Source organism: Salarias fasciatus, chromosome 22, assembly GCF_902148845.1.
Source record: "Salarias fasciatus chromosome 22, fSalaFa1.1, whole genome shotgun sequence".
Taxonomy (NCBI): domain Eukaryota; kingdom Metazoa; phylum Chordata; class Actinopteri; order Blenniiformes; family Blenniidae; genus Salarias; species Salarias fasciatus.
Window position 1 is genome coordinate 15,680,154 of NC_043765.1, and position 27,799 is coordinate 15,707,952.

Sequence of the window (27,799 nt, forward strand, 5' to 3'; positions counted from 1 at the left end):
TTTTCTTTGTTTTTTTACTGATGTTGCAAGACCAGAATTTCCAGTTTGGGATTAATAAAGTAACTGTCTCTTTCTACGCTGTGTGTGTTTGTTAATGATTTAACACATTTTTCTCCTTATTCTTCACACTACTACTACCATAACAACATTATTATTATTAATGATGATGATGATGATGATGAAGGCCATCTCCACATGCAACACAAACCGCAGCCTGACCGGATGCTTTTACGCAAATGTTTTATCTTGTGCCTGTAGCAGGGAGGGAGCGGGAAACCCCTCCAGTCTGGTGTGAATATAAGATGCAGGCCAAAACTGAAGGCCGGCAGCTCCTCCCGGCGCCGCCAGCCCTCCGCAGGCCTCCGACCAGAGCAGCCAGTGTTTTCCAGCAGTGCGCCATGCCCTCCAGATTTAGTAAGTGATTTGCAGCCGGCTTCCTGTCTGCCTTCCTCTTTTCACTGATTCATTGACGACTCTTTCCTCCCCTGCTCTCCGGGTTCAGACCCGCTCTCCGCGCTGATGCTGGCGGCTCTGCTCCTGTGCGGTCCGGCGCCCCGACCCCGGGCGCCCCCACCACCGACCCGGCGGGGGACTCCTTCGGGCGAGGAGGAGGGGGGAGGCGACCTCTGACCTGCTGAGCACCTGGAAAGCTCTGGCCGGCATCGCCAAGCAGCACAAGAAACAGGTGCGGCGTCGGTTCACCGTTCAGCAAGTTGCAAGAGTTTTGTCGGCGGATCCTTAACCTCGATCTTTGTGTTGATGATTCATCCTCCATCAGTTCGAAGACGAGTTCCACAAGAGCGTGACCATCCTTGAAAGCTACAAGACCTCTTCTTTCCCCATCAAGTGCCCAGAGTTCAATTTCAGCAGGGTATGAAGCCTCCTGTTACTCTGGGAAAAATATATATTAAAATGAAAGTATGGGTCAATCTGAACACTGTGTGTGTGTGTGTGTCCAGGAGGCCTGCTACCACAGGTTAGCCAAAGGCCTGCAGGTCTACACGGTTCTCCTCCGGCATGTGGAGCGGGAGTACCCCCAACAACCTGATCCTGTCCGCCGCCAGGCTGTACAGCAGCGTCCTGATCCAGGGCATCAAGGAGAAGGTCAAGTCTGGAGGACCAGCGAACGGCTGGATCCAGAAACAGTCACGTCGTGTTATAACCAGCGGTGGAAAGAACCATGAAAATTGTTCTCCACTTAAATTCTACTTATTTGGATGAATATGAGTCAATCCGATCCACCATTCTGTATATTATACTGTATTTTTCCATCGTGACTCCACACTGTACGTTGACACGACCTCTGACCCCAGATGCGGACGCGGGGATCAGGTCTCGGCTCTGACCTCTCGGCCAGGAGGAGCAGCTGCTGCGGGAGTTCGACACGCCGGACCGCTACCACCGGAAGATGACGGCGCACAGCATTCTGCACCACCTCAAGGTCTTCCTGGCCGACGGCACCAGGGCCATCTTCAAGAGGGAGCGGGCCTGGGCCGGCAGGAAGGCCGTCACTTTCCACGCCGCCAACAGCTGACCGCAGCGAGCCCGACGCCACGGAATACCTCGGGGAAACTGACTGGTGCTAACGTGACTCCTTGAAGAACTGTTAGTTTATTTATACTATTTATAATTAAAGAGAAGTGTTATTTATTAGGGAATAATTCTCCTGATCGCCGTCGAAAGAATTTGCACTTAAATTTTGATGTTGAATAATCTACGATGTGTGTGAACAATGAAATATTTATGCAGTGAGAGGTTTTATATGGCAGTGACTGTGCGCCACTTCAGTTTACTATTTATTTCAGATCCTTCGATGTGTCGTCGCAGAAAGTTGAGAAATAAAACTGAATCTTTGCATCAATGAGAGGCGAGTTTCTTTCTTATCACACCACCACACACACACACACACTCCTGCAGTTTTTCAGCTTGTGTGTGCGCTGAGGTTTGAAAATGTGAAAGAAAAAGTCATCATAACTTCCTTAAATCACTGTTTCTAAATCATTTCTAACAATTTGTGAAATTTCCAAACGAAGCGATCTCTTTCACATGCAGCAGCGCTCACGCACGGATTCACCTCTGGAGCAAACTTCAAGGTCAAAAATTAAATGATGTGCACGTTGGGACTGTTGATATTGTGGAAAATGTTAAAGACTAAACAAGTGGTTTCGCATCTCGTCGAGAGTTCCTGAGATAACAGCTTCCCTCCCCACACGACCCGGATCAGCTGGAGCGCGTCGGGACCGAAGATACGTCGACCAGCAGCAGACGGACGTCGTTTATCAGGATTTATTTTCATATATTTTAACTTACAATTAAATAAACATGAAACAGAATGTTCACCCAACATCACCGTCAAACATTTAAAAAAAAAAAAAAACCTCAGCTCTCCATAACCAGTCCATATCACACACTTCCAGGGCCTGTTGAACCCTCCATAAGACGCCCGGATCTTCAGCAGTCAGGTTCCAGCAGAGGGGATCAGATCGCTGCTTTTCACTCGTCGTCCAGCAGAAGAACAGTCGAAGGCGGGCTCCTTCTGATGACTTGGTCACGAGACGACGACGAGCGGAGAGACGTCCTTCAGCCCCACAGTAGACTGGAGGAAAGAAAAGTTGCTTTTTTAATACGATCCGTGCAAAAAGCAGCGTTTCGGATCGCGGTTCTGGATTCTCTGAGGATCTGAGGGAACCTGAAAGTGTTGGAACATTTAAACGAAAGCCTGAAACAAACCTCGACGCGTCAATACATCACACCGGTATTTCTCCCTGATATGTGTGTCAACTGTTTACTTCCGGTTTGAACCGTCACAGATTTAAACAATTTGTGACTTAATGCGGTTAAAAACACTCCAAATATTCAAAAGTTACAAAAAAATGAGTTTCATGACATTTATTTCAAAACCAGACGAACTAATCTAAAACTATTTTGGTCGCTGTCAGGGTTTCCCGCCGTGCTGAGGTCTGCACAGATGAGCTGAATGTGGAGAGACTTTACATACCAACATTTTCCACTCATCACCATGAAAAGCTGATGTGTGGTTAATGAGCCTGCAGGCCGGCGCTCGGCCCCCCTCCAGGCAGACGTCCCCGGCCCCAGTCTGGTTTCACTTGAGGCTTCCTTCTGGTTACACAAGGGAGTTTTCTCTGTCTGCGGGGAATTGCTGCGTTTCTGTCTGTATTAATGTAGTTTCAACCTGACTGAGGCCAATGAAATGACTACCAGAGGACCGACCGGGTGCAAGTTTTGTAGGAACCGCGTGATAATTTTCAATCCGTCCGTCTCCTACGCCGTTTCATCCTGCTGAAATCCGGCGTGCTGACGTCTTCTCACTGGAAGCTGGAAGGAACCAACGTTCCCATGCCGTCACTGCTGACTGGGTTTAGCGCGTGTTGCTTATCCGTCATGATCACCCATCATTTCTAAACATTCCAAAGAAAGCAGGAAGCCGGTGAGCGCGGCCTCAGCACTTCCGGAGCACCAGGGGCAGATGGCAGACAGGACAGAGCAGCAGAAGCACTGGACTCTGCTCCTACAGCCGCCACATTAAATACACACTGTTACAATTTTACTATTAACGCTCGTCTTTATTTACCCAGAAAAACCTTTTAAGATTAACAATTTTTGATGCATCCCACTTGCACTTTGTAGATGATCACACAGAGCGGAAGGTGGATGTTGTTCTGTGACTGAGCTCACCTCGGACTGTCGGGTTCAGGCATTCCTGGATCCGCTCCTCGTTGAAAACCTGCAGAGTAAAGTCACACGGGGGAGGTTAAAAATGACGCCCGTTACTTTGCTCAAAGGCAATCAGACAGAAATTCATGCATGCAGAGGAAACATATTTCGTAAAGACACTTCTTTTTCAAAACATTTTGGACGTAGAATATGTGCATCAACAATGACGCGTCGGTTGGACGGATCCCTATCAACCAAGATGTTCGCCCGAGTCAGCAGAACTCCCATAAGTCATTGCATCAGGGCTCACTGACAGTCAGCAGCACGACTGTTTCCTCTGTATTTCTACATGAGTTCTCTGGTCACTGACAGAGTGAAAGTTCAAACTCTTTCTAGGGAAAAGAGACATTCGCAGAAGATTACAACAGCCCGGCGGTGCCACTCCCTTCATCCACAGCAACAATATATGGGAAACTTTCAGCCGTATTGCGTTTCTATTTCACTGGTTCAGAGATGTCTTTCAGAGACCAGCTCCAGCTCCAGTGAAAATGGTTTCAATACAAGAGAAGAATTCATGGCTAAAGTTGGACACAAACTGAAATTATCTAAAAATTGCCAGGATGGGGCTAGAAATAGTTTTGTGAAAGTCTGACCACGGCGTCGGTGTTTCCATTCTGCTGAAGTCAGAGAGATTCACACACAGAGGGTAACTCCACATCCAAAAGTTACAACTCAACTTCCTCATCTGTGCTTCTGCACTTCAACCCACAGCCAGGGGTCACAGGGTTCCAGATGAGGAAACACCTGGAGGCAGGCACGCGTGGAGAAGAGCAGCGTGCATGTCACTGTCGCCTGACTTCAGTGAGTTAACGTCATTAAAAGCACATACATGGAAATCATCAATAAAACGTTATTATAACTGTTTCATTGTGCATGCATGTTTGTCCCTGTCACTGAGCCAATCAAATCACAAGACAAGGTCATTTTCTGATATGAAGTTGTTTTGAATCACTGAATTTAATCAAATATAAAAGCTGAGTATGCTTCTGTGCAAGGATAACTCTGAAACAGCCTCACAGGAAATCACTAAAGATTATATGTTGTTCAAATTCACCTCTATGAATTCTAGTTCTTGGTGGTTCGTGATTAAATCCCATGATGCTTTTTGGATCGATGTGGTGCTGTGTTGTGTCAAGTGAAGCTGATATGTTGGGAACAGCAGAGATCAGAGTGTTTTACTGTCAGGAGCCACAGCCCGCCTGCAGGTAAACACTCTGTGTGTGTGTGTGACCCTAAATCAGTTACTTAGGAGGAAACACACCTTTTCATCTCGTGCTGGTTGGATAAACACACAGCTTCATTAACCGTCACTAAAACAGCATTACGGGATAACTCGTGGTTTGGAAGCTAACCAGCTGAGCTAATGCTAACGGAGCATGCCTGCCCCTGCACGCGGGCCCTCCCCTCGCTCCTGTCGGGATACTGACCGAGGTAGAGCACGGTGGGGATGAAGCCCCACCGGATGACAAACTGCCCGCACTGGAACAGCTGCTGCAGCCGCTGTTTGGTCTCTTTGCTCATCTTGGCCATGAGTTTCTGTCGAGCGGCGGCGGCGTCTCTGCGGCTTCCAAGGACGGCGGAGGCGGAAGTGACGTCATAGAACAGTAGAACGCAGCGGAGCGCCCCCGCGTGGCCAGGTGAGTCATTGCAGATGGAAGGGGTGGGGGGGAGACTTCTGTCCTGTAACCGTATTCACTGATAACACAGGAAACTAAAAAAAAAAAACCACTCAGATATACACTAAGTTATTATATATTTTCTATAAAAAGCATTCAACATTTTACATATATTTATTGGAAAAAAAACATTTAATAAATAATTTCTTTGGGAACACACTGAAGGACAACATGACCCTCTTGTTCAGACAGAAATACTGAAGAGAAATAATAAATTCTCTTGGGAAAATGCTACAGCTGGGACATGTGTAATACTGAATCGATTAAGTTCAATGCAGTTTTATATTACCGTATTGTTACTGTAAAAGTTTAACAACTACTTTACGCCCACTTTGTTCCTGCACAATATTTGCCTTTTCACTTTTATGTAATTTCTATTTTTGGGAAATATTTAGACGATCTAGAATAGGTGTGGCAGACTGAAGTATTTAACAGATAACGTGCATCAGTGCAATTAAAGTGATACTTTGGACATGCTGAAGAGCGACAGTGGTGTAGAGCTACTACACTTGTCTCATAGTCACAGTGTCAGTTGTTGGGGAAGCCTCAGTATCTCTCATGTACAGTACTGATGACGGGAGGCAGGAGAATCACTGAACACACAGTAACGCTCTATCAGACAACAGGGAAAGACAGATTACATGGTCAAATAAGCAAGCAAAATACCTGGAAAAAAACATTTCGGAGCACACATGTGAAATATAGAAACACTTTATTCCCAGAAGGTGTAGCATGGAGTTATTTTCAAACATAAAAAGGCCAATATAATCAACTTTAGTACAACAGTATGATGTACAACAACAGCTTACTCATTCACATTCTGTAAACCCACGTACAAAGAAATATGGAAATATGATTGTTATTGTCCCACCAAGCTACGGACACTCGACAGCGCTAGTACACGGACACCAGGACACACGTTTGCTCGAGGGTGGGGCAGCATTAACACTTGATTTAGGACATCCAAATGTAGCCGATGGGTGGAGTTTTGTTTCTTTCTTGTATTTTCCACCACATCTGTCGATGCGATGAGAACGGCGACGGGAGAGACACTCGGGGGGGGAAAAACACATCACTTAAAAAGTACTAGGAAGAGCTGGAATGACGGGAGGATTCGGAGGACAGGAAAGACGCCTCGTCGTTCCAGATTTGCCGGCGACGCTGAGCAAGAACAAGATTTAGTTACCATTTTAAACTTTTGTCGTACAGTCGGTGAGACATTACAGTCAAAGGAGCGAGGTTTCTCTCAAGGGAAAAATAATCACGTTTGAGAGTCAAACCTCTCTCGTCCATAAGAAAATACCAAACATCCATGTGCAAAATTCAATACTTAATAAATCACACAGCGATCAATACCCATAATCAAAATCTTCTTTGCTATTTTTTTTTTTGCTTTTTTTTTTTTTTTTTTTTTTAAATTAAATCCACAGCAGCTCAGAAAGGTGCTCAAGGAACGAGGGGAAGGAAACGTATTGCTTCTCCGTCGTGGTGAGAATACAGTGTGATTGTAAACATGAAGACCCCGATCTTTACAGACTGGTTGGGATACCTAGTGGTTCTTTACTGCGTCGATCTCAGAAGGAGCGAGTTTCTCTACAGAAGCACCGGTGGAACTACTGAGTGTTGGTCTGATCAGTCCAGAGGACAGAAAACACTGAACAGGAGAGATCTGTATTGCTATGGGAAGGGGTCCGAGATTTATTTTCCTTTTAAAAAAAGTAGTAGAAACACTTCGTTCAATAGGAGAATCACACCTTGTATCAATCAGCAGCCTTTGTCTAAAATAGTACACACACACACACACACACACACACACACACACACACACACACACACACACACACACTCACAACACACTCACACACACTGCTCACACACCTCACCTGCCCTCTGACAAACCCTGGCAAGGGAAGGACAAAGTTACGGAAAAGCCATGCGGGGCAACAAATGCCAATTGAGTCACTTTCCCGATACTTTTCCACACAGTTGTTTAGTGATAGTTTTAAAATGCGCCCGTTTCGGACAGGCGGCGGAGTTTTGTCCTGCGAGGAGCGCGAGGATGGGAGAGAGGCGAGACGGCACGCCGGTTTACAGTACAGACATGTGACGAAGCCTGAAGTGGAGTGGCGGCGGGGGAGGCAGGGGGTGGGGCGACAGTGGGAGTGCTTCTTCGCTTGTTCGCAGTGCGCTGCGGTTGGCATGGCTTGGAGTTCCAGGTCACAGGTACAGGGTCACAGGATCCGTGATGAGGGGGCTCGTACGGTCCGAGAGTCACCGGGGGTTCAGAGGTCGGAGCCCAGGTGCACGCTGATGCTGGGGGAGCGCTGCGTGTGGTTGGGCGCCGGGCTCAGGTAGCCCAGCCCTTCCTCTTGCAGGCTGCAGGAGTAGCGGCCGGCCTCGGAGGCGGCGGCGTGGTTGTTGGTGTGGGGCGCGACGCCGCTGGCCACCTGCTCGAAGGAACGGGAGAAGACGGCGCTGGCGGTGCGCGTCAGGCTGGTGAGGGCCCCCGCTTTGGGCACTGATTGGCTGGAAGTGAGCGTCAGCCGCTTGACGGACAGCTCTGCGTTCTCGCTGGCGGCCCGGCCCGTCATCAGGGGGCCCGCCTCCTTGTCCTTGTCTTTGCTGGTGCGCCCGCCGAGCCGGCACTTCTTCATGGCCTTGGCCCCCAGGTTCAAAGTGGTGACGCTGTTGCTGATGGTGATGGTGGGCGGGGTCACGTCGGGCCCCACGCCGCCCGGCCAGACCCCTTCGTCCACCTCGGAGATATCCATCAGCTCATCCGGGGAACCCAGATCCACTGCGTCTGCGACACAGACAGAGAGGCAAACAAGCGAGTGAAAACCAGGAGCAGAGGAACCGCGGCGACCTCCTCTGTAATCCACTCAAACTTCTCAAAAAACGATTATCTTCTCAAAATGAAACACTGGGGATTAAATTTTCCTGCACAGAAGTTTGCATGGATGACAGAGGAGTTCTATCGGCGTCCAGCAGGTGGCGCCTTCATACCATGACCTCGGTTAAGAGGCGGCTTCGCCACCTGACTGGACCCTTGTTAGTAGATCAAGCAGAGCGGAGACACCAGTCAGTGGCTTAGAGGCAGAGAGTGCATGTTTCATCCCAGAGGCAGGAGAGGACGGCGGCTAAGAGCACAAAGCCCGGGAAAGACCACGGAGGAAAGGTCGAGGAAAGCAGACGGAGGCGGAGGAAAGTACGCCCTACTCCTCTAGAGACACACAGACACCTGTCCTGCTGGGTTTAGCTCATGCATCCGAGGCCGTGTGAGCAGCCAACCACCTGTAAACTCACAGAGATGCTTTTTGATGCTATCACTGCAACAGAACACCAGAGAACAGCTGATGTGCAGATAGGCAGGCCTTGCTTCTCATGGTCAGATTCAGTATTTAGAGAGGATTTAAAGGAAAGAAAGAAAATAGGAACTAAAATCAATCTGAAGACCTGCATATCTTCCTCCAGCTTGTAGCTACCAGTCAGAAGGAAGTAATCTGTCGAGGCGCAGCAACGAGAGCAAGAGCCAAAAGAACAAGCTCTAAGTTTCAAGGTCATCCGGGTTTTATTTCACTGAACGGAGGAATCGATAATCAAAGAGTTTGTTATATCGATTGTAAAATGTTCAAAATGTGGCATTTTGCCCCCCTCCCCCCCTCTGCTGTACAATCTTCCCAGTTTGCATTGTCCATCTGGATAATATTCATTTAGAATATCAATAAAGAATAAAAATGAATGTCGACATAACCCCACTATATAAGTATTTCTCCATACTGTGTATAATGTTATTTGCTCAGGTAGAAGACATTTTCCTGCAATTTCATCAATCAGAAAACTCTTCCTGAATCACAGCACAATCAGAGAGCATCGACACAATCACGGGTGTTAAGAGATTTAGAGAGAGAGAAAAAAAAAACTTTTGATTTGATTTTGCCAAAAAAAAAATACAAGGATTGTAATCTACTGTGCCTAAGATTTTTTTGTAGGTTCTGGAAAGAATCAGCAGCTTATTCAGCAGACCAGCAACAACCGCTCCATCCAATAAAGAGTCACATCTGCGTTGCAGACGTTCGTGGTCTTAAACCCAAAAACTGCATCTACACTTGAGAGGGAAACAAACCCTGTAGATCACAAACTAAATGTTGAACAACATCTACAAGCTGTAAGTCAGATGCCTTTTGACATTTTTAAACTGATTTAATTCAATTTCTACACTATGAATTCTTTTGCTTATTTTGACATTTTTGACAATTACGCAGCGTGGGGGCAATTTGTTTAAAAAAACTGTGGCTGAGAGTTCAGTGATAAAGCAGGTAAATGATTTAAATACCTGTAGCCCTCAGTCATTTTAGACCTGTTTAATCGATGTTGTGCTTTCCACTTCATTATTTTCCCCAGAGAGACTTTACATCATCCTGAGGATGTGATCCAGTCAGGCACGTTTTATTAAGATGAATTCATAACGAAGTTATCGATCTGTTATTCACTGAAGTCTTGAATCATTTATTTAGTGTCGGAGTAGCGTGGCAGGAGATCGCTGTGAAGAAGCTCGAGCCACAAAGGAGAGAGTGAATGAATGAATGGATGGATGGATGAAGATGGAGAGACGGGTGAGAGGAGCGGTGCGGTTAGGTAAAGACAGGTTTGTGGAGCCCGGTGCAGAAGGTAAGAGGGGGAAGTTGTCATGCAGCGTTTTAGACCACACCCCCACACACGGTTACCTAGGCCACCCCGGGGGTGGGGCGGGGGGGAGGGGCTGGACCTTAGTACTGGCTCCTCCCTGTGGAGGCCGACCCAGAGCCCTCATTCTCCACCATTCGCCTCACAGACTTCTGCCTCCTGACCTCCTGACCCCGTGTGGCGGCGTCGTGACCCCGGGGGTCCAGGCTGACCTCGGAGGCGCTGCCCGACGTGTCGCCGTCGGAGCGTGGCCGCAGGGAGTCTCCGTTGGGCATTCGCTCGCCGCTCACGCCTGTCACACTGATCTCGGGGATGGCCACGCCCCCCAGCGGAGCCTCACTGTCTACACTCACCTCCTGGGACTCTGGTTTGGGGGGGAGGCATGGAGGAGGAGGGGGAGGGGGTAATGGGACAACACACAGACATGTATATATGTGGAGACACACACACACACACACACACAAACACACGGATGGACAGACGACAAACAGGAAGCCATGTGCACAGACGCACACGGCCAGAGAGGAGACGCACGGAGGCCATCCACGAAACGGCAGACGAAATAAAAAAAGAAAAGAAATCATAGTGATCAGAACACAACACATGGTCAAAGTAAAGGCTGCATGGAGATGAACACAACACACACACACACACACACCATCTAAATGGAAGTGCAGTTCATGCTGGATCACCACTCACCCCTACGCAATTATTAATATTTAATAGAGTTTTCCACCGTCGTCTGCTCGCGACAAAGCTTTCTGCCTAAGTAAGCAGCGCTAATGAGGACTCAGAAGAGCAGGAACAGTGACGGGAAGAATGGAGGTTCGGGGTGAGATGACCTGCTCATTAAACTTGCTGTTACTAAACCAAAAAGGCTGTAATTTACTCGACTTTTCTGCAGTCTGTGAAAGGAGAGACACTTTTTTCCACTTCATGCCACTAATAGGATCTCGTGATTTTGCTTAATGGAGTTCGCAATAAAAGACGGGATCATCTGAGTGGATCTGAACAGCTGTTAATCATCGGTAATTACAACTTATTACTTGGTGTTGGAATAAACATGCGCCAGAGAAAATTACCGAACCTCTCTATGCATCGATACTGACAGTTGTGCTAAAACACTCCAGAGACGATCTGGAACGTGCAGTCAGTCCTCCGGGATCTGGATTAACTTTTACTCTCAATTAAAGTGACTTATTTTTCCTAATGTCTCCACTGGGGGGGCTGCACTGTGAGGACGGGGGTTATAATGTAACGCCGAGCTCTGAAACTCAGCGGCAGAAGGCAGTAATGCTCGCCGTCAAAAGATTAGTGGTGCTGCGGTGAAAGCAGCCACTTACATGTTAGAACGAACAGCATCTGCATGAAAGCCATGCTGTGAGGGAATGTTTGTCAAACTACTTTAGACTGATTTTTTATTCCTTCAGAATTTCTCAGGTTTTCTTCTCTAAAGATATTGTAAAGTAAAAAGATTTTAAGGATTTCCTGATACGTTTTTGTGCTATAATTAAGAGGACTTTAAAAGTAAACTCTACAAACATTCCTGTCATCGTCTGGTTGAGCTCAGCTGAGATCAAACTCCGGCTGGCAGGAGTCACGCAGCGGCTCTGTTGCTGTGTCACCATTGGTCGCCGTTTCTTCACCGACTGATGTTGTATTTTGTAACACGCTTCATTTAATCTGCATTCTACTTCAAACACTGTTCATTTACTCCGACTTTCTGTTTTCCATTGTCGCGTTGAACCTGCGTGCAGGACTGACTGTTCCTGTTTGATCTGTCGCCGTGAAATCTAACAAATCAGATCAGAAGGTGTTGTTTCAAGTGAGCAGATTATTAAAAAAATAAATACATAAAAATGGAGGAAAAACAGCGTGGCCTAACAGGCAGAGGATGGGAACTCTCCGAGCTCAGGGGACTGGAGGATGATGACGACACTTAAAACACCACGATGACTGTCAGACGGTGAAGTGGGTGGATGAATAATAACGAGGTCTGAACCTCAATCTCTCTCCTCCAGACAGGACGTCGTTCTTCCTGCTTTTACTTTTTATTCAAGTTTACAGCCATGTTTTAAAATTGATATTAAAATAAATCTTCTCACACACAGAGTTCCGTGTCACACTCTCACTTTGTTTTGTCTTTTTTTTTTTAATTTCCCGTATGCGCGTCTTACCGTGTCTCTTCCAGCGGTGTCCTCTGATGGAGAGGGAGGTGACTGCGTTGCGGGAGATCCTGGAGGCGGTGGGCGTGATCTCCACCTGGATGCTCCGTGCACCCTCCTTGTTGTTGCTCTTGAGTGCTGCTCCGTGCAGCGAGGACTTGATGGCATTACCCACCTGAAGGCACGAAGAGGTTTGCTTCAGATCTATAAGTCAACGCTTTACCTCTTTACTCCTATTTAAGATCCAGGTTAAATTATCACCTGTATATTGCAGTTATAAGAGACAGATTTACAAAGTTGAAGAACAACAAAACTACATAGAAATGTCTTGAATTTGGTCAGTCAAGCAAAGAAAAAAGAAAAAAAAAACAAAAAAAAAACACACAGATGGATCAGAAATTTACAAGTACACAGTGAAGCTCTGCTCATGAGACTACACCACCAACATCTGATTAATCGTCACTTTTACACCAGAGTTGTGCAGAGGGCCGACTGCAGGAGCACAGCGCCGACTGACAAAGTTGCCCAGACGAGTGATGTAACACAAACAAAAATGATTTTTTTTTTTCTGTTCCTCTCTATGAAACGCGGTTTCACAAGTCTTTATGTAATAAACTCTGCTCGGCTGGAAATCCTCAAGTGACACTCGGACTAATTATTGGTGTAAGCGGTGAATACGTAACATGAGGTAGAGAGCATGTAATCACAACACAGCATGCCTTTTGTGCTGGTCTCACGAGGGACCCTCATTAAGCGAGGCTAAGCTAGCTGCAGCCTGCGGTATTCGGCTTTCAAGACGGAAACACGGCATCCTGAAGGGTTGCGGGATTTCATCCGGCTCACAAAATGTCGATCGCACATCTGTCCATTTATCCCGAGCCAGTGGCAAGAATTCAAACGCTGTGCGTTTTGACTGTTGTGCACGAGCACACCTTGACTTGTGTAGTAATGCTGTAAGCTGAGGCTCAATCCGCTACTCCCTGGGCCTCAAGGATTACAGCTTAACGGAGCAGAGTGGAAGGCATGTAAATAATCTAGTGGGATTACACTGTGCTTCAGTCTCTGACACACATACACACACATACACAGCGGCGAGCACAATGCACTGTACTGTGTATGAATCAAAACCACAGGTCAGCATGTGCATCTCAATCACATGTTCTATTTCAGACACACAACACACACTGAAAAACAGTGAAGAGAGATGTGATATTGATGTGAAACTGGCGACACACTCACCAGGAGAGCCTCGGGAAACAGCTCGAGCTGGGCTCGATACAAGACATCATCCAGGGCTTTGGACCCCAGTTCAACTTCACCGTTACACCTGCACACAGTCAGAAAGAAGCACCAACAGCAAGTTCGGATGTCAATTTATTAATACATTTCAAAACACTGTGTGCTGCAAAAAGAGACTTTACAGCAAAACTCAGTCTCATAAATTCTGTGTCTGTGTCTGCAGGTGTGTGTGTCAGGTGTGTGTGTGTTTGCTCACAAAGCGTAGTGGATCCCCGTGATGAGCTGAACCAGAAACTCGGACGTGACCGTTAGCCGTGTGCTAATGCCTTTGTAGCGCCTCATCTGTTGTCGTGGGTAGCCGCATATACACACCCTGGAGGACGACCGACAACAACGGGAGCAAAAAAAAAAAAAAGCGTGTATGAGTGAGAAAAAGGGAAGCGGAGAAGCCACTAACGGTCCGTTCTGTTGCATTCTGCACTGACGCAGTGGACTTCTCTGCAGCGAGCTGGTATGAAACAACAGCAACGACACGCAGAGGTAACAGTAGTACATCTGTAGCTGCTGAGGCCGTCACATTAAACTGATGCAAACTGTGGAGGGGAAGTCAGAGCTGATGACTTCTTCTTCAACTGACGGCTTATCAGAGCAAAGCTCAGCTGGAGTTGGCAGATTACCAAAAATCACAGAGCTGGGACGTCTGTACAGCCCTACACTGAATTACCTTATCTTGATTCTCTTAGGAGGAAAAAAAAATCATCAAGTAATGGTAAAAATTCTGCAAACCAGCAAGTAAGAGTGGGTTGTGGAAGAAGCGTCCAAATGAAAACACGATGACAGAGACGCCGCCAAAGTCACAGTGGAAAAACAAGCGTGCTGGCACGAAGCCCTGGAGTCCGAGAGCCAAGTGACCCACAAATGTGATGTGCAGTGTCTGTCCCGTACCTGGAGCTGAGCTGGCAGAGCGACTGCAGGGAGGTGGAGGTCATGTAACTGAGAGCGGCGTTGTAGCACAGCAGCAGGAAGGTCAGCACCTCGAACCTCAAAACACAAACACACTTGATTTTGCACGTCATCTTCAACTACATTACAAAAAAAAAAAAAGACCACAAACTTTAACCTATCCATGTGGAAATGCACATGTAGCTGAACTTTGATCATTATTACTGCTATTTGAATGTATTTGAAAAGACTGAGGGATTATTGAGTGCTTTATGAGAATAACCAGCTCATTAGGTCCAGCAGCATTTTTAGAAATTTCAGTCATGCCGAGGGGATTATATTTAAGTATCTTTGCATAATCTTAGAAACCAGACTTGTTTTGTTGTCTCAAAACTTCTTAAGGGTCGCTGGTTATTTTCGGTATGCGGCTATTTCGAAATAGTGTTGTAGGGCTGTAACAAAAAAAAAAAAAAAAAAGAGAGAGAGAGACAGAGAGAGGAAAAAAAGAAGCGGATGTTCAGCACAACCTCCAGACTTTTTGTCATGGCTAATATGAATTAGAAAAACCCCGACAGCAGTACAATAACATCAAGTCCAGCAAAGCAAAGACGACTGCCACGGGCCATCGCTGGGGCCGAGAGTGCACGAGTAAAAATGAGCCGTGACAGCAGCTAAACTCGGCCTCTTCACACAAGTTTTCCTGACTCCGTTTCAGGCATGTGACGCTGTAGATGGTAGACTGTGATTTCTAGGCATGCTTTAAATCTGAAGCGTGCACTGATAGGGAGCTCCACAGGCGTTTTCAGTCAGCCTGTCCTGTGCGATGGCTGCCGCCTTGCTCAGCGTGTCGCTCACGGTGGTGGACGCTCATACCTGTTTTGTGCCGTAAACGTTTCTCTCTGGAGGTGAGGCCCGCTGTACACAACCCTCCTCAGTCCGTGGTTGGCTAGAGCTCCTTCTGTGAGGGCCATGGAGCCGATGGCAGAGGGCTGAAGGCCAAGAGACGCTTATTTAACTAACTGTTTCTTGAAGGCTGCTGGTTCAACTCTGTGCAGACTCACCTCGTGGTATACTGAGGGTTTGGAGAGGGAAGGAACAGTGAAAGATAACACTTTACTTTGTCCATCTTGTCAACTATTTCCTGTAAGAGAGAGAGAGAGAGAGAGAGAGACAGGAAGAACATTTTGAAGCGGGTGGGAAGAAAAAAAACCCCTCTTATGTTGTGTGTGTGTGTGCGTGTGTGTGTGTCCTTAACCTCAGAAGAGCGTGTGGTGATCTCTGAAAGCGCACTCCTCTGTTTAGTGTGGGTGTTTGTGTGTGCACCTCAGGGTTTCCTCTCTACGCTCGCTCTGTTGTGTGCATTGGCTTATTTGTGTATACGTTGTGAAAACACACCCCGGGGTCTCGGCGCCCCCTGTGTTGGACGATAATGTCAAACGTATTAATGGCAACATGGCGGCACGTTGAGTGACAGCTGACCTATTCTCATATTCACAGAGGAAGTTGGGAGACGCTGCACTTTGCTGATAGATGGGATGGATGAAAATGGAAGTGGAGACACTTAAATAATTACATGTGCAGGCGCCTCCGCTCATGAAGGATTATGGGTATTTGTGAGTCCATCCGATGTGATAGGAAATTCAGTGTTTCAGTTCCACTTTTTCCTCAACTTTTATTTCCTTCAGTGCAACGAGGAGAAGGAAATCCTTCAGAACTCATGATCCTGATCCCAGAAATAGCTGAGCGGTTAAGTGGCATGCTGTGAAAATGGCATGATTACACACACCAGCATGAGACTGAGGACATCTCTACTGTTTCGCTTGACTTCATCACATTAGACAAATGACATGAAAAAGAGGAGCAAAGCTCTTTCTAGTGATAATACACACAAAATTACAACTGAAAATCCCAGACGGCGATAACGACGTCTTCATCTCCTCCCCTACCAGATTGTAAATGCCCAGCAGCAGGGCCTCGATGCAGCCGGAGGTGTGGGGGTCTCTGGCGGCGCTGGCGGACAGGAGGCTCCACAGGAGCTCTGGCAGGAACTGTAGCGTGAAGCGCTGCAGCTGCGGCTCGCCACTCCGGTAAAACTCAAACAACTGGTGACACACTGGCTCCAGCAGCTGGGGGGGAGAAGAGTGGCAAAGGAAGGCGCAGAGCTCCAGCATCAGTCTGGACTTATTTATTTTAATTCAATGAGTTTTGAATAAAGTCCATTCAATCAGCAGTGGTTCAAAAATAAGACTAACATTTTGCCTGAAATTATAGTCAATAAAGTGGGGTTGTCTTATGTTTAGAATCAAACATTTAACTCCTGAGGTCATGGCGAGTTCTGCATAAGCCTTTCGAAACAAGAGGAGCATGCCGGCTCCACAAAGACAACAGAGCTGGTCAGACGTCAGCACGGTGAGCAGTGACTTGGCGATCACTGAGGAGTGAGGAGGAAGCTATAAACGCATAAAGCTGCTGACAAAAATGCTGCATTTCAAATGTTTTGGACGACGCACTACGGGAGTGGAGCAAGAGAAGAACGACAGCTGGAATATAAACTGGCGAGGCAGGAGATCTGTGGTGAACAGGTTGAGGACTCTATAATAATACTTTATGTCAGGAGGAAACATCAGAGAAGTTCTGCAAAACAACGTTCCTGCTCAGGTACTTGCAATCCAGTGTTCAGTTTGAATAACAGGTGATTGTGTATACATACGTCACTGTAGTTCTCGCGGATGACCTTGTACAGCGCAGGAACCAGGGAACCTTTGTCTCTTAGCGAGGCAGCATAGGTGGAGACGGCACTGTCAGGGAGGGTCTGAAACACACACAAACAGCTGAAGTTTGATGCACCACAGACTTCAGTCTGACTAGCAGTCTAAAAATAAGCATGCTGTGTGAGAATGTAAGAGGTGAGAACTAAATAACCGGAGATTTGTTGATGCGGGATAAATTTGATCTGTTCAAACTTGACACTGAAGCATAAATGCATCAGATACAGTTCAGGACACATGAGAGATTCAGCCAGGAAAGCAGGCGAGGATCTAGTCTCTATATTAATACGGGAACTGGTTGGTGTCCTCTGAACAGCTCCAGACAAGAGTTCAGCTACAAAATGATTCTTAATAACGTTTAAGCCTAAAGAGGCACTGTATATGTTTCAAGGGGTTAACTTCATCGAGAGGAGACGCCCGAGTGATCTTCACATATTCCCACGGATAAATCGCCTCTGCTCCTTCGCTGCCGTCCCTGACGAAGCTGCAGTTTCGATACCAGTCACGTATCTGTGTCTGCTCACGTCTGAGTGGGAGCGTGTAATTTTCCAGGAATGAGGCACTTCGGAGAGAGTGTTTTTTTCCTTTTTAATATGTAAGAAATAAACTCAGAGGATAATGGAGAGAAGCAGAGAAGGCACTGCATGCAGATCACAGGTATGGGCTTTCCAGGACAGCACAAAAAAAAATGGAGTAAAGCATTACCTTAAACTCTGACAGCCATTCCTCCACCACTCCTTGGTCCATAGCCAACATGTTCCCTCATCTGCAGTGGAGTCACCTCTACCTACAGGAGAGTATAAATAAACACGCTTTTAGTATTGACAGCTTATCAACACGCACAAAAACAAGAAGTCAAAGCTGGAACGGTGCTCCTTCCGTGTTTACCCGTCCTTTAAGGTTTGTTTTTCCACCTGTTGACAATGTTCTGCTACAAACAGCAAACAGTGCAGCGGTGTCAATACTACCAAAGAGAATCTTCTCCTCCTCCACTCGCCTCCTGTTCCCCTCTTCTCCCCCCAGCACACACACACACACCTCTGCAGCCAGTAGCTCCTCAACTTAGGCTCACAAACCTGCAAATCACCCACACAGAGAAGCCTGGCTGCCTTCACGGTGGAAGCAGCGATGAGGAACAAGCATGGCACAGCTGAAGCTCGCTGAACAGGCAGTACAGCTTGGATGTCTATAAGCAGAAACGGAGGGTAAAAGAGGCCGTCCGTCTCTACCTTGTTGCACGTTTTAGAACAAAATCCCAGTTATTTGTCACGACACTCGCTGGCTGCATGTCCATGCCCACCTTCCCTCTTTTTCTGGTCAGTGTTTCTCTTTTTGTGCGATTTTAATTCTCACTCTGTTGTAATACAGAAGCAAGAGAAAGAAAAAAAAAAAAGAGGTTATTTTTAACCACACTTCAAAACAGCTTCCACACTGTGGAAATAATAAGGACATAGAAAAGTATATCCTTTCATGGAAAAGTCTGTATTCAATCAAGCACTTCTGTTTGATTGTAGATAACAATGGCATAATAAACTTCATGTGGCGACATCTCTTGAGTGCTGATGCTGCTGGAGCTCAATTATCTTTGCCAAGATCATTCATGTGAATCGGAATATTAGACAGACTACTACATTATTCTTCCACAGAATCAAAGAAACGTATATTAATGACAGTTTAACGTTTTACACAACTCAAGGCAACAGGAGTCGACAGCAACACTGTGTCAGACAGTGATCGCATCTTATTTCATGGCGGATTTTCTCCGTCTCACACCAACGGCTAGTTGTTGTTTGAGCACTGGATTCTTGAATATTCTTCAAACTGAGGTTTTTTTATGAATGTTTTCTAATGTTTAATGCTATAACTATCCATCCAGCAGTCAAGAAATGCATATCAAAATTCAAGGTTAACAACATGAGACTGAAATCTATTCGGATTAGGACTGTATGATATGATGCAAACATGCAAAAATGCTTTCAATAAAAGTGATAACACTGTTTGAACTGCTAATATCTTGGTGCTTCAATATATGTTCTTCTAAATAACAGTGCTCTTTTTCTTGCCCCTAATTTACAACAGTTGTGATCGGATCTCGTCTTTTATTGGCATTTTTTTTTTCTACCATTTGCAGTTTTTTCATATATTGTTTTCTTATTTGTGCGCCTCTGACTTCTTCCATTTGACCAGGTATAAAATAATAGAGCTGTCCTTCAAAAGAAATATTCCTGATAAATGACACTCTGAATTTGCGGAGTAGTAATCATGCACCCTGCAGGGAAACAATTTACTGCAGTTGAGCCATTTTTTTGTGACATTGCATTTTATCGCAACAACAATACCTTTGCAATATATTTTGCCGCCCCTAAACATCTTTTCCTGCGGTGCTGTGAAACCCCAGAGAGGAGACTCTTTAACCAGGACCAGAAGCAGTCTGTGCCTCTGCTGAGAGCTTCATCTGTGCACCTCTCTGAGGATTTATCCGATTTCACTGGGGAATTTGTCGCGTCTCAGTTGGTTCTGCATTCTCAAACTGCAAGTACAAGGCTAAACACAGGCTGCAAGTCCATGTTTGGTATGTCTCGTACACCAGCTAAAAAAACTAAAGAGGGAGGAATAAGTCCTTCTCATACGTCATGCAGAAACATGTGCTGGGATGTGGACTCCGGACGGGATAATTATGTCTTTTCAGGCTCCCCCACTTTCTGCATTTCACTGAGGGCAGAAGTTGCACACACGCACTCCGAAAGTAATGTGAACTAGCTCATGAGCAGAGCTGGATCGGGAGATAAAGTAAACATATTCTGAGCTTGGAAAATTACAGAACATGAAATTAGATCTCTGATGTTAATAAATGTAAATATTCCAAAAACTGTGTGATAAAAGGAAAGACTTGATGGTTGTTGTCCCATTATTATTCAGATTGTCCATTTACTCATCTTCCCACGCATCATTTCTTTTCTCTCAACTTTCTTCCCTCCTTCTGTATCCAGATGCGGTTTTTTTTCCCCCAATTATTCTGGTGCGGGGTCTCTCCACGGCAGCCAGGTGTCTATTTATGGACTGTACCAATAACAGGAATGACAGGGGAGGAGGGGAGCTGGTGACTCATGAAATCGGAAAGGATTATAAAGCGGAATAGCCTCCATTTAGAGAAATTAGTCCTTTGTGGCAGCTTGTTGTTCTGTTCCTTCACACTGCGGAAAACGGCACAGAGCGCAGCGATATCTAACACAAGCATATGGCTTTTAATGGCAGGCTTACTTGAGTAAGAAAATAAAGGCTGTGTGTTGGAGTGAGGATGACTCAGCCTGGGTAAGAGGACAGATTCTCCTCCTACGGAGTCACTTTTAGAACATCAACTCTCTCCACGCTGGTGTCTGGGGCGTGACATCTGTCTGCACCTAGAAGCATGCTGGGAGGACGAAAATGAGCATCTGGACATCATGACGCCCACCTCTGCGATATACCTGCCTCAGAAAAAGCAACCGGAGAGAAACTACAGTGACCTAAAGTCAGAAAGTGGTATGAGAGAGTCAAGCTGCAATATGAAGTCTGGATTTCTGGAGTGGCACGATGATATGGTCAGAATCTGATGTAAATAACATGAAAGCATGAATCCTTCGTGTCTTGTGTCAACTGTTTTCACACGACTTATGCAACCGTATGTCCACGAATATTAAATCTGTCAAGCGCTGATGTGTCACACACCACAAATAGATTCAAAAATCAACTTCACAGGTCACTTTCACTGTGTGAGTGGCGAAGCAGCGCCTTCCATTTTGAAACATTCGCTGCCGGTTCAGTCGACGTGCCAGCTGTTGACTGGACCGAGCAGCGACCAGTTAACAGATCAAGGCAGATCAATAATTCTTGGAATTTTGGAGATTTTTCTTTTAAGTTTGAAGTTGTGGAGGTATTTTCTAACAACCAAAAACGTAAAAAAAAAAAAACGCAGAATATCAGTCGTAGGTTCGGTCAATAGAGATAAACGAGCTGAAGTTACTGGTGTTATCTTCGAGACATCGACACAACGCACAGCAGACATATCGCAGAAGGCTGACCCAATTTAACAAGGGCAGACACAGGGTGACACTTTCGCCACAGTTTTAAAACAAGTGAGAGTTTTATAATGTTCGACAGTTTCAGAATGTGTGACAATTTTAGAAAGTTGCGTATCAAAAGCTTCAAGGTTATTCTGACAAAAGATGAGTGTAGTTTATTTATTTCAGAGTTTTTTTTTTCTTTCATGGTCTTTTAAAACAACAGTCGTCAAGTTGCCATCAGCAATCTTCATACAATAACACTGCACTCAAAACACCAGACTAAAGACAAAAACCTTCAGAATGCAGCATTTATCATGTTGTTTATTGACTAAAGAACTTGAAGGGTTTTCTCTTTTGATCGAAACTGCCATCATCATTACTCACAATTTATCCGACCATCAGAAATCTCTACATAGTTTATCATCAGAACTGCAGCAATAACCACCTCACATGAGCGACGGATTAAAAAAATTAGAGATTAACATCAACAAACCAACAGAACCAAATGCAGCTATTCTACAGTCGTCACTACGCAACTTCACAATGTTATTCTAACAAATACTGTTCTGCTTGAAGACATATTCAATTTCTTACTCGATAAACACATTTAATCAAACTTATGAAATAATGAGTTTTCTAATCAACACCTCATTGTTCAGTAAATTGTTTCACCTCTGCTAGTGCAACAACTGTAACTAAAATGCACCGAGGAAAAGCTCATTAAAGGGGCTGCTCATCTGTGAAATAATGATCATTTAAAATAAACCCGTGTTGATACCACAAGAGACAGTAACACAAACAGTGCAGATTGCTCTGCCTCAAAGGTTTGTAGCTTACATCGACACACTGCAGGTGGACACAATCATCTGGGAGAGGAAAATAGAAAACTAATTGTTTTAGGAGTGTAATATACAGCATAATCATGTCATTGAGCTGATTTTCAATCTTCTGTCTCGATCTGGAAAACTTGTAAGCCGTCTCTACTGCGCTGCGAATAATGAAGCAGTATTATGGATGAGGGGCTGAGTGAAATGAGGATGAGTGAAAGCAACAAATCAATAAAGTGAAGAACAAATAGATGCATAATAAATACGGACAATCAGAGCAGGAAGATAAAGCAGAGCATAAATCAATAGCTAAACAAATTGAGGGATCGTTAAAAGGAAGCACAGAGTAATGGGGGGGGGTGAAGAAAATGTACGACACCCCATGAGGTGGATAACTCAGGAGGGGAAGCAACGGCATCGATAGTTCATTAGGTTTCAATTTGCGCTGCACCTCCCAGCCTCTGACAGCCACATGAGAAATGGAAGCTGCATCACACGCCGGTCCCTTGAGGACTCGAGGAAGAAGCAACATGTGAAGTAGCTCGACTGTGTTTTCCAACTTCCTCACGGCTGCGTCCCTCGGACGGAGCCGGCCACGAGCCGGACGGCGGAAGGAAATGTGTCATGGATTGCACAAGTGTGTGTTTATTCAATGGCTGGTTTGACAAAAACCTGTTCCTGTGAGCTCGCTCAAGTTGACAGCTCATTCCCGCAGAATTCACACCTACACCACAGTCCTCAACTCTCACACACTCACGCACGCACGCACGCACGCACGCACGCACATGCACACACGCACGCACACACGCACGCACACTAAATGAGCTTACTTCAGACTCCTCCTTCTCCCGAAGACTTTGTCCAGCACAAACAGGTCTCCTTTCAGTTTACATTCCTAATCCTTGTTGTGGAGTTGCATGTCCTGACAGACACTTTCTTGCTAAACACCTGAAGCAGAAACACAACATCGCCACCAAAGCTTTCATTCAGACTGATTCAAAACCCACAACAAAACAGAAGACTCAATTGAAGACATACCTCAGTGGAAAAGCGATCAGAAAACTGAAGAAACCCAAGTGACAAAGAAATAAAAGAACACACACGCACACATCCCTCCTGCTGATTACCTCATTTCCTATTACACACACACTGTGGAAGCTCCTCTTTTTTGAGGAAGCGATCGGGCCAATAGGAGCAGAGGTCTGAATGGAGGAAAGACAGAAAGCAGAGAAAATGAATAAGTGGGTGGTTGTGAGAGCGGCCGAGCTGCCCCGTGCTTTTTCCTGTGGAGCAGGGTGCAGCCACACAAACTACTAGTTAGTGAGACGGTGACTGTGATGTTGACACTGCTCAGAACTCAACACTCGAAAGAACTCAACACTACACTGACATGAATGGGGGAAAAAAAAAAAAGAAGCTGAATAACCCAAAACCAAAGTCTGACTTCAGCTCTTGTAAAAGACACACCCAAAACCACAAACAACAGCTCAACCATGCCAACCAGTATGAAGACAAGGAACCGTAGAAGTAGGCTCCCATGAAACTGATCCCTAAACACATATTTCAAGTTGAAACTGGCCTCCAACAAGGACTGTCTCTTCATTTTAAAAAGCTTTGATCTTTAGACTGACTTTTAATTGAGAATCATCTAACGATATTCTAGATTGTGTCTGACAGCTCTTTCATCACGTCATTTTTACTCCCTTGCAGTAAATTTTATATCATTCTGTAATTAACTGTTATATTAATGAAAATACTTCATGGTACTTCACAGGGATCAGTATTAGGCTCATGAATGATTTGCTTGAATGAACATTGCATTAGCTACCACATCTATGCCAACAGCACACTGCTGGAGATTAAAACTGAATCGGAAGCCAATAACATTAACGTGAATATTGTTTCACATCATTAATTGTATGAAACAAAACTTTTGCGTCTCGAATTTTGGCTCTGCAATCACAGAACACTGTCAGATTTAATGTTGGACTGTAATTCAGTTTAAAATCTGACATTGCGAACACTTAAAAATTAGCATTTTTTTCACATGAGAAATAGTTTGTTGTTAAACATTTAAAAAATTTCAACTGTTTAAAAAATGCTTCTGTTTTCTCAAGATCAGATTATTGTTTACAGCCAAATACTAATTAGATGCTAGAATATTAACTTTCACTAAGAAAAAAGCAGGTAACATTTGTTTCAGTAACTTGTGGAGCTGTTTACAATCTGATGAATCAAAACTATTGAATTATTTACTTGTCAATATTTGACAGGCTATTAGTGTATTTAAAGAGCAGCTAATTAATTGGATATTCTTATTCATAATAAGAAACTGGTACACATTTCACATAGACCTGTGCTTGTCTATTTTCATTCCTCAGTTGCTCGGTTTTATTATGGGCCTGACAGAGCACCTTTAAATAGTGTAACCTGCTTGACAGATTGACAGCTGGTGTACAAATAAAGACTGACTGAGACATGAAGAAAAAGCTGTTTGGGAGCTACTTCGGAGAGCCGTGGGGTGTCCAAGTAAAGGTGAAAGCAGAGTTAAAGCTGTACTCATAAAGGTCGCCGCCTCTAACCCAGCCAGAGCTCACAGCTTGACCCACCTTCTGTTAACCAGGCCTGTTGAGAGCGATTTGCAGCAGTCACCGGAGTGAAGTGCTTGGTTTGGCATACCTGCTTTCATTTCTTTTGTTTTTTCATGCTGTCTGTTGCTACGTTCTTTATTTGGACCATAGCTTCCCCTGTGGTTAAACCTGTTGCATCATTGCCTCCCACCCTGCTCTTCCTTCAATAGCAGGTTGCCTATAGCTTGGAGGGAAAGGGGCAGGAGGGTTCACTTTTCTAACTTCTGTTTTTTTTTTTTTTTCTTTCTCACAATCTTATACAGCTACCTGCAGCTATGTAGACATGACAACAGAGTGTGGTTTGTGTGTGTGGTTTTTGCTGCTGAGGGAGACAGATAGAGAGATCTGACAGGGAGGAATCCTCTTATAGCAGCCCACGCTCTCTCTTCTGCTGCCTCTAAGCCAGTGATGCATCTTTGTCCCTCCTCTTGCCTCTCCTCAAACTCCCTCACTTCCTGCAGCAAGGGAGCCTGAGAAGACTATAATTACCATAATTGATTTTTCAATTTCAACTGGCATTTTTTCTCTCTTCATATCTTCCTCTTCATTTGACTCAGCTTATCTTATTACAGTTGGTACTATTAATGCTCAACCGCAACTTCAATTGAAATCCCCATTTAAGTGCATATAATTTGACTGTTCTTCTGAAGACTACGATGGTGTTAGAAGGGTGCAGCATCTATTACTAGTGTAATATAACATGTATTGTACTCTGTATGTAGATTGCACACACTAAATGAATACGAGAGAGAGAGAGAGAGAGGAGAGAGAGATTACAACAGTTTCTGAATTGCTGAGATATGTTATAAACCTGCAGGCATGGGTGACTTATGTGACTTTGGATGACAGCAAAGCCTGCAAGATTCTTCCCTGGCACATGACCTGCTGTGCCTCCTTGTCAAAAAGCATTAAGTGGCTCCAGACACTAGCGACCACGGATGCAATACATTAACAACCATGCACTTATGTTATGCATCCATGCACAACCTAATGACACCACTTAACTGCACACATCCACTCACATAACAAATCTATGTAGTGTGAAGGCGAAGTCTCCACACAGAACTAAAAGAAGAAAAAACCACCCTATGAATCCACATCTCAAGCCACAAACTGCACGTTTTTTCATTAATAACTTGCATAACACCACGCTATTGGGTATTCAGTGAAGCAAGAAGAGTGTAGAACACACCACTTTGCCATAGAGCCTGACAGCTGCCAATTGCCACAGGAAAACCCAGCAGCGGCGAACTGGTTTGAGGATCACATGACAACAAAGTGAAAAATCCTAACAAAGCAAAACGTGTATATGTGTGGTGATTTCTGTTCTTCTGTCGCACTGTAGCACACACGCACTAATCGGGAAGAATACCATCCAAACAGTGCATTGCATCAAAAACATGCAAGCCCAAGTGAATGAATGAGTGTATGCAAATAGAATAAAACACAACTTCAAACATGCTAATCACATATTTCACATGGATCACTTGAGGAATCTGAAGTACACGCTCAGATGGCACCACAGGTATGCAGCCGCAGGTACAAAGTCTGCCTCTGACGGCTGTGATTTCTCTTCTCCAGCAGCATCGATAAGGTCAAACACGTATGAAAACCTCCCCGTCCAACCAGTTGTGTTGTTTCATGTAATCTACCTGATCTGAATGGAAACTACTTGTCCCGTGGCACTGCTATTGAAAACTGGTAACACGAGTCGTGTTTAAACAATAAAGGCTTCTTTTTCATAAAACAGAAGCAGACTGTAACATAGTATTTATCCGTATCAAGGCGTTTGTTAAGCCGTATCAGTGAAAGACTGTAAATTAATCCTCTCTATCTGGGCTTGCTGAATGACTTGGAGCTGTCACCGCGGCTGCTTATAGATTAGCTGGTTAGCTAGCCCCGCTAAAGGCGCGACACCAAGTAATGCAGACTCCTGTTGTGTACTTACTGGCATGCTATCTGTCCGTGGTCTGGTATCACTGTCCCCTCTCGTTCCGATAAGACCAGTGAACAGCTATCGCTCCGCTACTCCATAAATCTTCTCAATAATTCAACAACACCAGCTCCTTCCATCTTCATTACTTTCTCCACTCAGACAACCATAGACGAGGGGACCTGGTCTCCCCTGAGTGACAGCTACTCTGAGCCAATCAGAGAGCGGGATGTAATTGATTCGGCACGCCTTCAAGTTAAGAGCCAATCTGATTGGACGGTACTCTGTGAATTGATAATTTCCATAATCATGGTAGGTTGTCGCTGTCAGCCGCTGATCTTTGACAGCAGACTGATCTCTTAAACGGTTGCTCTAAGATAACCCTATATACATTAAATACATTTTAATCTGTTTCTTGTATGTGAACAGTTTGATATACTTGATCTTGACAGTGCCCCAAGTAAACCAAGAAAAATAAAATAATAAAATGAATATAAATAACAGAATAACAATGAAACAGCCATATTAAACCATGTTGTGTCCCTCATATGGGACCTGATGATAACTGATGTCACAGGTTCCCAATAATAAACGCATACATTTCTTTAAATCAAGGTTGTTGTTTTTTTTAATTGCCTATCCATTTTCATCAGGAGAGAAATGTGGTTTTGTTGTGCTCTGCTGTCAATTGCCCACTTTGTCACATTAAAGATAAACCCAAAGCACAACTCTGAAACTGCTTTCCATTGGTAAATAACACATGGCCACTTGACAGTGGCCTTTGGAACAATGGATTTGCCTGAATTAATTATCAAGATTGCATTTGACCATGTGTTTGTTTGCTTTCACAATAACAGGAGCTGGGAAGCTCCCGTTTTTAATCAGTAGATAAATGAGATGGGGCTTCGAGGGATATTAAGATGCAAATCTGCTCCCACAGCATGTTATAGCAGTTAACCATAACATGTGCAAATGTAATTACAAACCTCTACATTGTGTGTGTGTGTGTGTGGTGTGTGTGTGTGTGTGTGTGTGTGTGTGTGTGTGTGTGTGTGTGTGTGTGTGTGTGTGTTACATAAGTGATGCATGATTTCTTTTCCTTCACAGCCTGCCTGAATAACCACCATTTTCAAAGTTTAATTACTCTTGTGACAA

The 27,799-nt window shown here is 45.0% G+C and overlaps 2 protein-coding genes and 1 long non-coding RNA gene across 3 annotated transcripts; 2 read left to right on the forward strand and 1 right to left on the reverse strand.

The window, feature by feature from the left end:
• Positions 1-302: 302 nt before the first annotated feature.
• LOC115409787 (interleukin-6-like) lies at positions 303-1,534 on the forward strand. The gene is made up of 6 exons (XM_030121064.1): positions 303-414; positions 503-539; positions 610-685; positions 779-871; positions 960-1,067; positions 1,358-1,534. Exons 1-6 carry the CDS (start codon positions 303-305, stop codon positions 1,532-1,534), a joined length of 603 nt encoding a protein of 200 aa, XP_029976924.1.
• Positions 1,535-5,092: 3,558 nt separating this feature from the next.
• LOC115408982 (uncharacterized) lies at positions 5,093-12,409 on the forward strand. Its single transcript, XR_003933833.1, has 3 exons — positions 5,093-5,273; positions 10,070-10,073; positions 12,399-12,409. It is a non-coding gene; the product is annotated as an uncharacterized LOC115408982 (long non-coding RNA).
• LOC115408981 (hyccin-like) lies at positions 6,805-26,810 on the reverse strand. The gene is given in 12 exon segments (XM_030119927.1): positions 6,805-8,214; positions 12,275-12,437; positions 13,502-13,589; positions 13,758-13,874; positions 14,447-14,542; positions 15,317-15,432; positions 15,505-15,569; positions 15,572-15,584; positions 16,390-16,569; positions 17,154-17,255; positions 17,917-17,998; positions 26,660-26,810. Coding segments are annotated over 11 exon segments (1,512 nt in total). The 5' UTR covers positions 17,968-17,998; positions 26,660-26,810; the 3' UTR covers positions 6,805-7,693.
• Positions 26,811-27,799: the final 989 nt, after the last annotated feature.